The sequence below is a fragment of the Falco cherrug genome, chromosome 8 (assembly GCF_023634085.1).
Source record: "Falco cherrug isolate bFalChe1 chromosome 8, bFalChe1.pri, whole genome shotgun sequence".
NCBI lineage: Eukaryota > Metazoa > Chordata > Aves > Falconiformes > Falconidae > Falco > Falco cherrug.
Window position 1 is genome coordinate 65,431,153 of NC_073704.1, and position 14,279 is coordinate 65,445,431.

Sequence of the window (14,279 nt, forward strand, 5' to 3'; positions counted from 1 at the left end):
CAAAGCAATCCTCCCAGGACTAATGGCAGGGACCAACCATCAGCAATAAAGAGTATCTTCCAAGCAGAAATACATTCCCATTGCTAATTTCCACTGGAGAGGATGAAGAGGAGCTTTCAACTTGTGCTGAAAATAAAGCAAAGTATTATCACTTGTACTAGGCCTCATTTGAATAAATGCCAGGCAAGCTATTAAATATGTGACTGCACAAGCCACACAGGTCATGCAAAGGAGGAAGAAGCCCTCTTTGCCTTTGGCACTGCTGGCACAGGACTGGCTGAGTTGTAACCAAGTACCTGTTCTGCAGCACAAAGTATTCCCCACACCAAACATTTCCTACTGCCCTCCAAAAGGAACGGGGCGGGGCGGGGGGGAATACATACTGACACAGGGAAGCCACGTTACACCTTTGCTGTGTGCAAAAAGAGGGAAAAAATCAGAAGCAACTCTTCTTAGCAACGAAACCCCAAAACCACGTGCTTTCCCCCCAGATTGGCCCTGTGGCTTGCTCACCTGGCCAAGGTGGAGAGCCCATGGCAGCCGCCCTGCCCCACTGCTGCTGAGCTCAGTGCTGGCAGAGACGCCCCCACCCCTCTGAGCACTGAGCAAGCTCCTTGGGCAAAGCTGACTCCCACTGCCTAGGAAGGGACCGGGGGTTTTGCCCACACAGATGCAGTGCTGCCCCAGGAAATCCTCCCTGCCAGGAGGCAGCATTTTCTCTCAGCACCTGGAAAATGCCAAACGGGCTATGCAGCAAGCACAGCGTGACTCACCTTGGTAGCCCTTGCACACCATCACTGCTCATAGGTGGCCAGCACTGAGTGCCTGATGGCAGCAGCAAAATACCATTTCTCATGGCACAACCAGAGCAGAACCAAATGCAAGCAGCCACAGCAGCCCAACAGAGGCCTATATTCATTTTTGCACCCTCCAGAAAGCACAATGTTCCTTTTCCTCCAAACCCAAGACTGCAGAATTACAGCTGTCTCCTAGCCAGGAGCACTCCAAACCATTAACATCTGCACCTGCAAAAATAGGGACCGTTCCTGGAAAGGCCAGACCTAAACCTCTAGATCTCAGTCCATCCACTCCTCTGTGCATGGGTGATGGAAAGGTTTGGTCTGTTACTATTTTCTTCAGGGACCAGAAAGGCAAAAGGATGAAAATAATCCAAGAGCTTCAGGTTCCTCCTCCCCACCACTGGTGGGCACCTGCGACACTGGGGCTATAAAGACCCATCACCCCAGACAGCAACAGGTTACGAAGCAGCCCAAGATGCGGCTCTTCCTGCAACACACCAGAGGGCTTGCACCCTGGAGAGGCAAACAAGAACATTTCAAGTGCACAGCACCACATTACCTATCTACCCACCTGAGCTGGGCAGCTATAGCCACCCCAGCCAGAGCCTCACCCAGGCTTGCTCTAGTTGGGGTGCCTGCCCAAGCAGGACCGAGTGTGCCAAACTGCAGAGTGGGCAGAGACAGGCAGCAATGGTAGCAAAGCCTGCTGGGGCAGAAGGCAACCAAAGGTATTGGCCAGAGTCTGAAACACTTCCTTACTGCCAGCCTAAGCCTTGTTTGTATCAAAAGGGAATTAACTGCTGAGGTTAAGCACCAGACAAAAGTTTCACTTTCACTTCCAGACGATCTGCAAAGTCACACCAGCTCCAGCCATGGCACTGCCACACCACAGTCATGGGCACAGACACTTCTCAAAGGTTTCAGCAAGACGCTGCTGAGACACAAAGTAAAATCCATGTGCAAGTGCATCCCTGAGTGTATGGTCCATGGGCAGAGCCCAACACACAGCACCGCAAAAAAACACTTTGTTTTTTAAGTTCCACAGCAACCACAGTGCTGGATGTATCCTGGGAAAAAACCCCACAGCTGCACCAAAAGCCCTCCTGGCATCACCCATGGTGGCAGCACAGGCCACTGGCACTATGCGGGCAAATGCAGATTGTCCCCCTGGGCAGCACATTAAAATCACACACAGCATGCACGGACCTAAGGGTGACTGCATTTCTCTGACAGGCTCATGCAGAGTGTGCTTCCACACTGCACACACCAGGGCTGTGCAGCTGGAAACCCCAGCTGGGGGACAAGCCCCAGCGCTCACCACAGCCAGTACAGCACACACCAGCATAGGGCAGAGCCAGCATGAGACCTGCAGAACAGTGCTGCAGCATCTGCCCCAGGAAGCTAGCAGGGCTGAACGAACTCCCAGCTGCTGCAGGGCCCAGGTCCACCCCAGCATCGCCCTTTCCCCAAGTCCCCCTTTTGTCCCGCCCCTCCGTGTCACCCAGCTGCAGCTCTGCAGTGACCCAGACGAAGAACAGCCAAAGGAAAAACGACCCAAAACCCCAAACCAGCCCAACTGTGCCTTTCAGGAGCACGGGCACCTCCACCCTTCCCATGTGAGACCCGGACACAGCACAGCACAGCCCTCGCGCCCCTCGTGGGAAGGGGGTTTGCAGAGCCCCCACTGGCTCCAGCCCGGCCCTGCCACACAAATTGCAGCCTGTGAGTGAGCACAGCAGCAGCTGAGGCATGGACTAGTTCAGTGGCTTCAAATTAGTGCTTGGGAGCTGGAGGAAGAAGCAAAAAAAAAACCAACAGCAGAAACGTGGCAGGGCACCAGACAGCAGCCCCAGCACCCAAAGATGACCACAGCCCGCAGCCCCCTGCGGCCCAATCACCACCAGGACACAGCGCCTGTCAGTACAGGGAGACCTGGGGGCCATGGGGAGGAGGCAGAGGAAGAGGAGGTGGGAGAGGGTACCCATGCTCAGACTCCGCAGCGGGGGAGGTGATGGCTGCCAGCCACCTGCACCCCCACATCCTCCATCGTTACATATGCTGCTCATTTTCCAAAGCAAGCTGAAAAGCATCTTTGCATCACCACCTGGGCAATTGGGCTTGATACCCCCTCCATCAAGGCAGAGGGGCTGGAGGTGATGCCGGCACCACAAGCAGCCACTGTACCAAGATGAGCTGCTGGCCAGGACACAGCTCCCTCCTGCCCTGTCACAGGCACAGGGGATACACAAAGGGGCAAAATGCTGATGGTACCTGTTACCAATGGTCACCACAGCTCCTGCACTGGAGAACAAGTTTCACAGCATCCAAGCTTCAAGTTCATTATTTATGTCTTTGCATTTGCAAAAATTTCTGAATAATTTATGTATGGTGTATAAGGGAGGAAGAGGGACACGTTTTGCTGAAAACCAGGTCACTCCTAACACCAGCCAAGCAGCAAAGGGAGACAATAGAAACAGGCACACATACTCACTGGAGGGGAAAAAAACCACCCTAACAGTATTTTTTATGTATATATGTATATATATACACACTCCAGAGGTGCCCTCAGCATCAGAGCATATTTAGCAAGACCCTCCAGCAAATAAGGATTATTTTCAACCTTCTGAAATTATTCTCTTTTTTAAACGGAGCAGAAAGCACCATGAATCAGCCCCATTTCTCTCCATACCTTCACCGAGGGCAAAAGCAGGGTAGCTGCAGAACAGCTCCATCACCAAATCCAAAGAGAGACTTTCTCATGTGCCTTTACTCCAGCCCCACCGTCCCTTCACACTGTTCCTGCCATGCCAGGGTTGGTGGTGCAGGGGCTGCAAAGGGCCAGCCAGGGCAGCAGGGAACAGGAGAGCAATTCTGTCCAGAGCTGCAGAAGGGTCTTTCTCCCTCCTGCACCTTCCTCCCCACCACATAATTGCACCACAGTCCTGTCCAAGCTGCCCCCTCACCAATACACAAAGAGTTACATCCCCTCACGCCTGTCTTAAAGAGGATGTGAAACATTCAGCAGAAAATGCAAGAGGAAGGAAAATGAGAGAGGATGTTGCCAAGACTTCAAGTAACTCCAGTTGCAGGCTGCCTTGCTGGCCACGAGCCAAGATGCCCTCTCAGCCCCCTGCTCCCGAGGCAGCATGTCCCAAGCCAGGGGTTTGCTGCTCCCTGGACCTGCCCAGCCCAGCATCCACATGCCCTCCATGATGGCTGAGGAACATATGTGGAAGCAATGGCAATAGCAAGATAAGGCTGCCCTGCCCAGCCATGGGGAAACAAACTGCTTGGAGACACCAAACCAAAATAAAAGCTGGGGAATTAGAAGCGAGGAATGGCCACCAGGTACCATCTGCACCAGCTCACAACAGTGCTGTCCTAAACAACTGTGGTAGTGAATCAGGAACAACACCCAGCAAGAGGCAGCACAGCTGCTCTCCTCCCCTGGAGCATCTTCATCTGCGCTAACAGGCACCTGGAGGGTCTGTAACAGCCCACACAACACAGCCAGAGCTCAGACCCATTATACACCAAGGGTAACGCCTGTGGAAATAACTGAGCTGGATCCTGTCCTGCACCAGGTCTCTGCGGGACAAGTCAGAGGCATCACAGCCCAGCAGCAGCCGTACAGCTGGTGAAGTCAGTCTTACAGTGGGAAGATGCACAGAGCAGCTGAGCATCACAGCCAGGGAGGGGAAGCTCAGCCCCAGCCCCCCACCCCACCCCAGGCAGCACCCTGCCCCACGCACCTCCAAACCTTCCCCCGAAGTGCCCTGCAGATCAGCCCTGTGATGAGCGTGTCACTGTGCCCGCAGCCACATGTGCATGGGATGTGGCCATGAGGCTAGGCAGTGCTGGTACTCAGGCATTAATTAATGCTCCAGGAAAATTGTCATTATTCATGCCCCTACTGACCACAGCCTGGGCATCAGTGGAACACACCCGCATCCCTGCATGGGAATTAAGGTCTAATCCAGGAACGCATTCAATAAAGGCTGCAAAACAATCCAGCCATAAAAACATCCTTATCTCCGGAGGCTGGCAAGCGTTCTTCCTGCCCCAGCGCGAGCAGCCTGGAGTGTGGGGGCTGTGCAGCACGGCCACGGCCAACGGGATAGGATCCCGATAGCAGCTGTGAGCACACAACAGTTCAGCACACCCAAAAATACCTGCCACACAAAGTGATCAGGGAGAAGGCACAGCTGGCCCCTCAGACAGCACCTGCCCAGCGACCCACTAAAAGTGCTCACTGACTAAGCCCAGCAATGAACACCCTTGGGACCCACTAGTTCATTCCTAAAATTTATTTTCAATAAAGAACAATGCTGTAGGATTTGTTCTACAGTAAAAGGAATGCTCCAGGCAGGGCCAGGAACAGGCTGCCTTCTGCTTGACAGGCAAACACACCACAGCAGAAGGCAGCTCAGACCTGCAGAACCGTAAAAGCACCAACAACCGTCAGGTTTGGTCAGGTTTTTAACCCAAAATGCTAAGATTTGGTACAATGGGGGTCCCTGTAATCCAGATGTTACTGGCTGCTACTCCAGCACGGGGGAACTGCACCTGTGGGGCTCGGTGTGAGACCTGAAGGGGATGGAGCAGGAATCAGCCCCACAGCTGTGGCCTGGCCCTCACAGGATGGGACAGGGTGGTGAGCTTGGCCAAAGCATCACCTGCCTGCACACCCCGGGGGTGACACTGCTACACCTCAGCTCCCAAAATAAGCCTACCACATCCCTGAGACCAGGCTGGTGCATCACAGGCAATGCCAGCGGGGGGGTGGGGGTGGGGGGTGGGTGTGCACGGCGTGGGTGTGCATGGCTATGCCCCTCTCCCACCCCACTGCCCCACGGCACCAAACTGGAGCAGGGCAGGGCAAACTCAGCAAGGTGACAACTTACAGGAAATTTACTGTCTGGGGAAGCAATCTGTGATGTGGACCAAAGAAACTCAAAAAAAGAAAAAATCCCGAATGATCCTGTGGGAGAAACAGCAGAAACAGCTGTTGCTTGGAGAGCAGCCCACCCACCCACCACAGCACCCCAAGGGCACAACCGACCCAACTGTGGCAGTGGGTGGCCATGCAGAGGTATCCCCAAGCCCCAGCCATGGGGACAGGAGCCAGCCCAGCGTGGACACGAGGCGGGATCAGGACGCTGCCAGCAGAGGGCAAAGGCGTCCCTGGCCCCAGAGCTGCAGCCTGCCATCACCGCATCACCCTCCTGTGCAGCCCCCACCACAAACAGGCATTTTGCAGCCTTGCTCCCAGCCTGCAGCTCTGTCACACACCACCCATGTCCACTTCCCCACACGTGCTGGGGACAGAAGAGCTAGCACCAGTGATGCAAGCCCAGGAAGGGGGCACGGGGCCACCCTGAACACAGAAGGGAGAGAGGACAATCCGTGGGGCACAGCACCCACCCGTCACCCCAGCCAAACCACCCCCAAAGAACACAACTCCTGAGGGCCATGGACTGGGACGTGGTGGACCAGGACCGTACCGATGGACTATGCATCCTGATGGACCAGGACCAGGCAGTCCTGACAGACCAGGGACTAGGACTAGGCATGTCCTAATGGACCACGACGAGGCAAGCCCTGACGGACCAGAAAGCCCACTAAGGGCTGCGGGACAAGGATAGGAGCAGGCGGCCGGATGGACCGGGCGTCCACGGCCCAGGCCGAGCAGCGCTGGGCCAGGCGGGCCCGCGGGCGGCAGGACCGCGGCGGGGCGGGGGGCCGGGCGGGGGGCGCGGGGCCGCCCCCGGCCCCTCACTTACTCCTGAGGGCGGCGACGAGCGACTTCCCATCCTTGATGAGCTCCTTGATGAACTTGTTGGTCTTCTCCAGCTCGGCCTCGTGGGAGCGGAGCCGCTCCCGGAACTGGGGGCTGTCCAGGCAGCACTCACTGAACTCCAGAGCTGGCAGCCCCATGATGCCCGCGCGCCGATCACCGCACACACACACAAAATAAAAAAAAATGTAAAATTAACAATTAAAGGCTTTTTCAAGGCGAAGCCCGCTCCCGCCTTTCGGGGAAGCTGGGGCCGCCGCGCCCCGGGAGCGGCCGGGCCGCGCGGAGCGGAGCGGGGCCGGCGGGAGCGCTGAGGCGCAGGGGCTGAGCTGCCGCCGCTCTGGGGCCGCCGCCCGGGCAGGGCCCGCGCGCTGCCCACCCGCCCGCGCCGCCACGACACGCCCCCTGCGCGCAGCCCCAGCCAATGGACGCCCCCTAACCGCTGCCTCGCCCCGCCCCCGCGGCCCGCTGAGCCAATCAGCCGCGGCGCCTTTGAAGGCAGGGCGGGGTGGGCGGGCCCGGCGGCGCCTGAGGGGAAGGCCGGCCGACCCGGCCCCGGCGCGGCCTGCGTAGGGGTCGGTGCCGCGCAGCCAGCGTCTGCGGCCGGCCCAGGGCCACGCCGAGCTGGGCCCTGCACCCGCGGCCACGGGTGGCAATGAGAAGGCAGGAGGGGGCCACTCGAGAGGCTGGCCCGGCCCGGCCCCGTGTCTCCCCCCCCACACACACCCCGTTCCCCGCGGACCTCCTGGCCCGGGGCCCCAGGTTGTGTGGCAGCTGCATTAACGCTGCATCTGCCCGGGCCTCTGGGCGACAACTTTTAACAATTTTCCTCCCGTTAAACATCTGTGTTGGAGATTATTCCCCCAGGTTTAATAGCGTGAGTTGGGAAACAAATCGTTAATCACTCGGGCCGGCTGGTTAGGAAGGGGCAGCAGCACCAGGTCCACCCCTGCATCCCCAGCAGCACAGCAGTGGCGGTGGGATCGGCAAGGTAATACCGTGCAGCTGTACCCAGTTCCAGCCGCATCTCCCTACGGCCCATTGCCTTCAGGAACAGGCCAGGAATTAGGTCTAAGCACCGCAGCTGCCTCATCACCTCCTTCCCTCGGCTGGGAGCTTCCAGGAGCAAACTGCAGCCCACAAAATAATTGCTCCTCATCCTGGTTTTGGCTCTGGCGGCTATAAGGTGGATGGCACCTAATCAGCAATAAAACAGTGACAATTGTCAGTGCCAGCCCTATGGATCTGGGAAAATCCATTTTCACCATAAGTGACAGTGCCAAGGCAAGCCACCCTGCAGCCTCCCCCAGGGCAGAGACATACACACAAGCCAGCAGCGGCCTCTCACCCCAGACTGTGACAAACAGACACATTTGTGGATAATCCCTGGATGACTGGAATTCCCCCAGCTCAGCCATTCAGGCTGGTGTGGAAGGCACAGGGCAGTCGCCCCTCATATGCAATGCGGGGAGCTGTTCTGGATCAAGCACTGCAACAGGGCAACATTCCTGTCAAGTCAGCCATGAAACACGATGCAGAGCTGGTGCCAGCTTTACATGTTTTTGAGAACTGGGGGGGACAACTGATGGTCTTGCACAAAGCTTGGGCTTCACATAGGGCTCACAGAACGGGTTCCAGCCAAAGCCTGATGTTAAAAAGTTAATCCACTTATGTTTTCCTGCAGATGGGTCCAGGCATAGCAACCTGATACCAGCCTAACCTTTTGTCTCCGCTTTTTTTTTTTCACTGGCAGGTCTAAAGCACAATTTTCTCAGTCTTCACACCACAGCCTAATTCAGGCTGAGTCACTGCCTTCAAATATGGTTTGCGAGCCACATTTTTTTGGATGAGGTCTCCTAATTATAAAAAAGGATGTAATACTAATTACATGCTTATCTCATAGGCAGGATATAAACTTTAATCAGCTGTCATTTACACCATATGCATACAGCCCTATAAAAGCACTAGATTTTATTATTTGGATTATGCTTCTTAATTTTACACTCTACAAAGTCACAGGAGCACATACTTTGGTTTTATCTTTCTACATCACCATCGTTCCTATTAACAGAGTTTTCCAGCACTTACAGCTAATACAGAAAAACCCTGTAAGTAGATTTATAGGACACTGCCTTAGAGGATCAGAATATTTGGGGCTGGAAACTGAATTTTTTTTCAGCACTTTTCCAGAACCACAGAAAGTAATGATGCTCAGACTGTCATTTTCTGATGAGGACAGAATCAAAGCATTACAAAGCTCTGTCACATGAAATACTGCACACACCACAGGACTGGAACCGAGGCCTCAGGCAGGCAGCAATTAATACACCAGATCATGGACTCATCTCCCTTTTTTCTGGCTTACGCTACATTCACTAGGATACATTCGTGTTTGAGTTCCAAGTGTGGGAGCAGAGCAGGGCAGCAGGCACTGGGGATGAACAGCCATTGACATCCTCCAGCCCAGTTTTCCTAGGACTGTGCATCCAAACTGTGAAAGAATACCATGAAAGGGAAAAATAAGCAGACAAAAAACTCCACATCCTCCTGCCTGCAGCTAATAGCTTGCATTCCTCTGCAATCTCTGTGTATTTGCCTGCTTGCTTTATTTTTTTAAGCAACTCAGTTGTCTCACCTCCAAGTGAGCTAAGCCAATAGGACCAACAGTAGTGGTCCAGTAATACTGCCATTTAAACCAACAGAAACCTGCCCACCAATCCCCTTGGGTGCAGAGCTTGTCCTGCCAGTCTCCAGCAAGCACTCCTCTGTGCCTCTCCAACACTACGCTCAGCCTTACTTCCAGTAGATGAAAGCTGCGCCTTCTGCAGTCTCACGCTCCCACCCCTGAGCCTGTCCTTGACCACACATTAACACATTCTCACTCCCTTGGTCACCAGCCCGCATCCCACAGCTAACTCACTCAGGGAGCAAAGTCAGCAGCAAACTAATCCAGCACTGGAGAAAGAGGGGGGGTGGGGGAAATGCAGCAGCAGCCTCTAACTAGTTTATCTCTCTCTGGGATCAAATAACCACTAGTGTTGATGCACAGGGGTGCAGGCCACCTCAGCCACAGCTAAGCAGGAGATAGGATGCTGCAATAGCATCAGCTCAGACCAGCCACAACTGCTCTTCCCAGCCCTCCCTTACACCAGTATTACCTCTGGGTGAGTCATGCCATCAGCTGGACTAAGTAAACTCGTTCAAAAATTAACAATTTTATTAGGTTTTTTTTTAGCCCTAGTTTTCAACTGGATCAGCTCCCTAATCTGAGGGCAGCATCTCCTCACCTCCATTTTCCTGCCCCAATCCTTGTGCTGGCTGCAGTGGTTACTGGACCTCTGTGAAACAGTTCTTGCTAACATGGCAGGAACAAGCCACATCTCCAGGAGAGCTGCCTGCCAGTTCAGTAAGACCAGTCTGATAAAGGAGTGACAGCATGAGCGGGAGGTGGGGAACCATCCTCAGCCCGATGCAGCAGTGCTGAGCCACTGTGTCAGCTCACAACATCTCATGGCTCCATCCAGCCTCAGTGACAGACACCCATGGGGAGGTCGGTGCTGCAGCTTGTGCCAAGCATGAGCATCCATGCACACGTACCAGGGGATGTTAAACTCTGTCATCCTGCAAGTATCTTGCATGGGGGATTTTGGAGGCTCCCCTCTGACAGCTGACTCCCAGTCCCAGCAGTATTCCCACTGCTTGTGAAAATAAGAACCAGTGCTATAGAGGAGGGAAGGTGGAAAACCACCCACTAATCAGATCTCAAAACACCAGAGACTTGGGCATACTAATGAATTTCTATGAACCCTAGGGGACTACAGTGGGCATCTTGACCATCAGAAACCAGGAGCTACACAAGAGTTTTCTTGGAATAGCCCTCAAGCAATATTCAAGGTCTGTTTATTATGTGACTATATATCACACTCACATCTTTCTTGCTCTCAAGGATTATTTTTTTTTTAGCTAGGCACAGATTAAGCATTGTATATGGCTAAAAAAGTTTCAGATCAATATATTAGACCATTGCAATGAACCTCCATGAATTCCCTGTTGTGAACCAAAGGGCATGTATTGACCTATTATACTGACAACATTCTGAGAGATCAGATCCTTGAGCTTGGACCTTTTGTTAGCTGTGAATACAACTCTAGAGTAGACACCAAGAGCTTCGCCTTCTCCAGTGCAGCCGTGTCAACCTAGGAATATGCTCTGGGCATGTCATTATTTGATAGACCATTTCCAAATGGCTGCAGCAAATAGCCTTAGAGACACTTTCAACATGATAGAGTGCTCCCTCCACTGAGCATTCATGAATTTTATGTATTTATAAAAAAAATTGTTGGCTATATGTATCTTAGAGCAGAGCAATACCTTCCCTTCCCAAGTTGTGCCTCTAGCAATCACACATGAATTTCCACCTCCTCAATTCCTCTTTTCCCTTCTTCAGCTAACTTTTCTCCTTGCAGTCCCTCCTCCTGGCCTTCAGATACATTTGTAGGGATGGGCAAGAAGATAGATGCTGCTAAACAGCAGCAACATGAATGAGCTTCTGCACAGGGGTCAGATCTCTCTGAAGTGGAAAACAAGCAGGACCAGGGTCCCTGCTCCCAATCTACAAAACCCCTTTGGCTCCCAGCTTACACTTGTTAACCTACAGTAAATTTTTTGGCAGTACTCATCATTAGCCACTTGTGCTACCAAGTCTTCCTGGATTTCACAGACACCAGAGGTTTGGTAGTTGTTTTTGGAGGCTGGTTTCATTTTGAACAGAAATATCAATATGAGATGCTATTAGTCAGTCTGTGTGTCCTACTTGCAGTAATGATCTGCACATCTATTTCCTTCCAGCCCCAACTGCTAAAATCCCTTCTCCTGTTCAAGTCTGCGACTCCAAAATCTGTTGTTTGTGCCTTGGGCAATCAGTTATTCTCCCCTGCAGAGAGCATATTACTGTAACTATAGCTGCCACAAGCCTGTTGTCTATCTTAGGCTAATTGGCTTCACCTCCTGCTTTTGCTCTGCAGTCACACCCATTCATACACGCCCAGGACATGCCAGCTACTTGCAGTGCAGTCTTTGCCAAGCCACTCAACTGGCACGTGCCTCTTGGAGGCATCTAGGAGCACTGAAAAGAGAGCGGGAACCACAGCAGCAAAGTCCACAGGCATTGCATCTGAGATCACACCATTTCTTTTCATCTTCCTGGCAGGTGTCAGAGCAGGTAGACCAAGACCCAACTTCCAAGTGCAGCAAGCACAGGAATGCTCCTTGGGCTTGAGAGTTTTCTGGTGCTTGTGCTTTTAGCCAGTTTAGGAGGTTTGTTTGCCTTTATTCCTTGTTAAAAATAAAATCTTTCCTCCACTCTTCAGCTAAGACACTGAGAAGACATATACATGCTTGACCCTTCACCAGGCCCCTCAGTTTTGCTAATTGGGCTGGTCCTTCCACACTGGAAATAAGGCTTGCTGCAGGGTGGGGCACTTCTCCCAGCTCTGTTGATTTTTGGCACAATTCTCCAGATTGTTGCTTGCCTCCCTCTCCCCCTATTTGAGTGGCAGCTTCCTTACATTTTTACTACCTTGTGAAGGTTTATACTCTGCTCTCACACCTGCCCCAACTGCTAAACTCCCTTCTCCTGTTCAAGTCTGTGACCCCAAAACCAGCCTGCTGTCAGGACCCTGCCTAGAGCACAGGGATGCTCATGAATCCCTTTGGCCTTTCCTAGCCTGATGTTATGCTTTGACTTTTGTTTCTAGGATGATGATCCTTAGTGCTGGAGCCAGGATTCTACACTCAATGTCTTCTTTGTCTTCTCTTAATTTGATGGTGGTATCGATGAGTGACAATCAACAGCACTATGAGATCCTTATGGTGAAGCACCACAGAAGAGCAGGTTTTAGAACAGTCATGCTTGGATCTGTGGTTACACCGCCTTGCCCAGGAATTGGTCATAACTTACAAAACAGAAACATTATTTTAAAGAGTAATGCCTGAATCAGGAGATTGCAGAAGCTCAATTACCCAGCAGCACAAATCCTCATTTGATTCAATCCACAATGACCCCTTCTCTATCTCATTTTAGAGCACCATTCACACTGTAAATGTTAATGGCACTGTGCATACACGTAGAGACAGAACAAAGCACTGCATTATTAGCTATTATCTGTGGCATGGTTTAGTCTGTGTTACAAATCATGAAGGCAGTGACTACATGGCCACAGCTCCTGGAGACATGACAATCATTCAAGCACAAAAGTGAGCATAAGAAATTACCAGGTCAAGGAACTAGGATGTCTAGAAGCATTTAACTCATTAACGTGATGCAGGAAGAACACACAGAAAGTGACTTTACTGCTTACACATGTGCATTCGATATATATAATTACCTTCCAGGCAAAGACAGGGCTAATGGTGCTAAAGATACCTAGTTTGTTGTTAATGGTCCAGGTTACATCTCACCCTGAGAGAGGAGTAGGCTTCCAGCTTCACTATGCCCTTCATCCCTGGTTTTTCACTGTGATGCTGAAGAGCTTCACTAGTTCCTTTCCCATCCAGGCCTCGCATGTGCAGGGATTCAGTGGAGCAAAGTGGTGGTTATTTAGCAAGCTAGGGGAAAAAAATCCACTCTCTCTGCATCTGCCAGAGAAATAGCAAGGGAAACATTACTACAGGCCCTGCAGGGAAGTTCTTACCAACACAAAAATGACAAGGGATACATAAGAGGAGTTTCAAGCATGGGATTTTTTTGGGTGAACCCCTTAAAGGGGAATGGGTATACAGCACACTACAAGCAAAATCCACCACGAGAGCTAGTGCAATGTACTAGTCCCCTACCCAACCCCACAGATCTTGAAGTGCTGAGAGCATCCAAAGTCTCTCCTACAAGTTTGCTTGCATCTAAGCAAGCTCAGATAACATCCTCTGAGAATAAGAAAGGCTCAGAGCAACATGTTTCCCCAGACCCCAGCTGACACAGCCACAACCCCTTGCAGCAAGCTGTACATGACATGCCAGTGTGGGCAGAAAGCTCTGCTATGGAGCCAAGGTGAGCCAGCCCTGCCATGTGCCCACACCACCTCCACCCCGGGCCTATCTGGGCTGCCAGGGAGCACACCAGCTAGCACCACTGAACAATGCCGATGTATGCGAGGCTCCAGCACTGCTGGCCCTGCAGCTACGGGCTGAAGTTAAGGATTAAACTGACAGACACATTGAAATTCCTACAGGACTGGCATCATTGTGGTGAAAAGGTTTCTGAAAGAAAGCGTTGGTCATAGATGTTCTCTAAACTCCCTGGAAAGCTTTTCCTAGAGGAAAATAAGGGGACTGACAGGTGCATTTTGGGCAGGAATGAAACAACAGCCAGACTGCCCAAGCTATAGCTAAACACACAAAGGCAAAGTCAGAAACAAGTTCTCAATCAAATGGAAAAGTGAAATTAGTCATGCCCCTGGGAATCACTGTAGCACAGGAAGCCGAAATGGAAAAGTAATAAGTGAACCAAGGGCTATGAAATCTTCAAACATGTTCATGGAAGAACTATTTAAATAACAGGGTTAATTATAGATATGACAAAGTTTCATTCTCAGGAAAGGCCAAACAGTCTGTCTATTCTTACTCTCAATTTTTTGGGGGAAATACAGAATCTCATCAAAGGCCCAGACAAGCAGCTGCCACTTGTT

At 52.1% G+C, this 14,279-nt stretch overlaps 1 protein-coding gene across 9 annotated transcripts in view; it reads right to left on the reverse strand.

Annotated features, from left to right (window-relative positions):
* The window catches only part of ARHGAP26 (Rho GTPase activating protein 26), a 202,996-nt gene that overhangs the window by 149,157 nt on the left and 39,560 nt on the right, over positions 1-14,279 (reverse strand). For 3 of the 9 annotated variants that reach the window (XR_008733423.1, XM_055717602.1, XM_055717603.1), the window contains exon 1: positions 6,584-6,939. The exons of 2 other annotated variants lie outside the window; for them this stretch is intronic. Coding sequence is in view for 6 of the 7 variants with exons in the window: in XM_055717602.1 (XP_055573577.1) it covers positions 6,584-6,737 (154 nt within the window). In the remaining variant the exon portion in view is untranslated. Of the gene's footprint in view, positions 1-3,489; positions 3,548-6,583; positions 6,968-14,279 lie in introns of those variants that run through there. 4 more of the 9 variants (XM_055717601.1, XM_055717599.1, XM_055717597.1 and 1 more) reach the window with 3 other exon arrangements.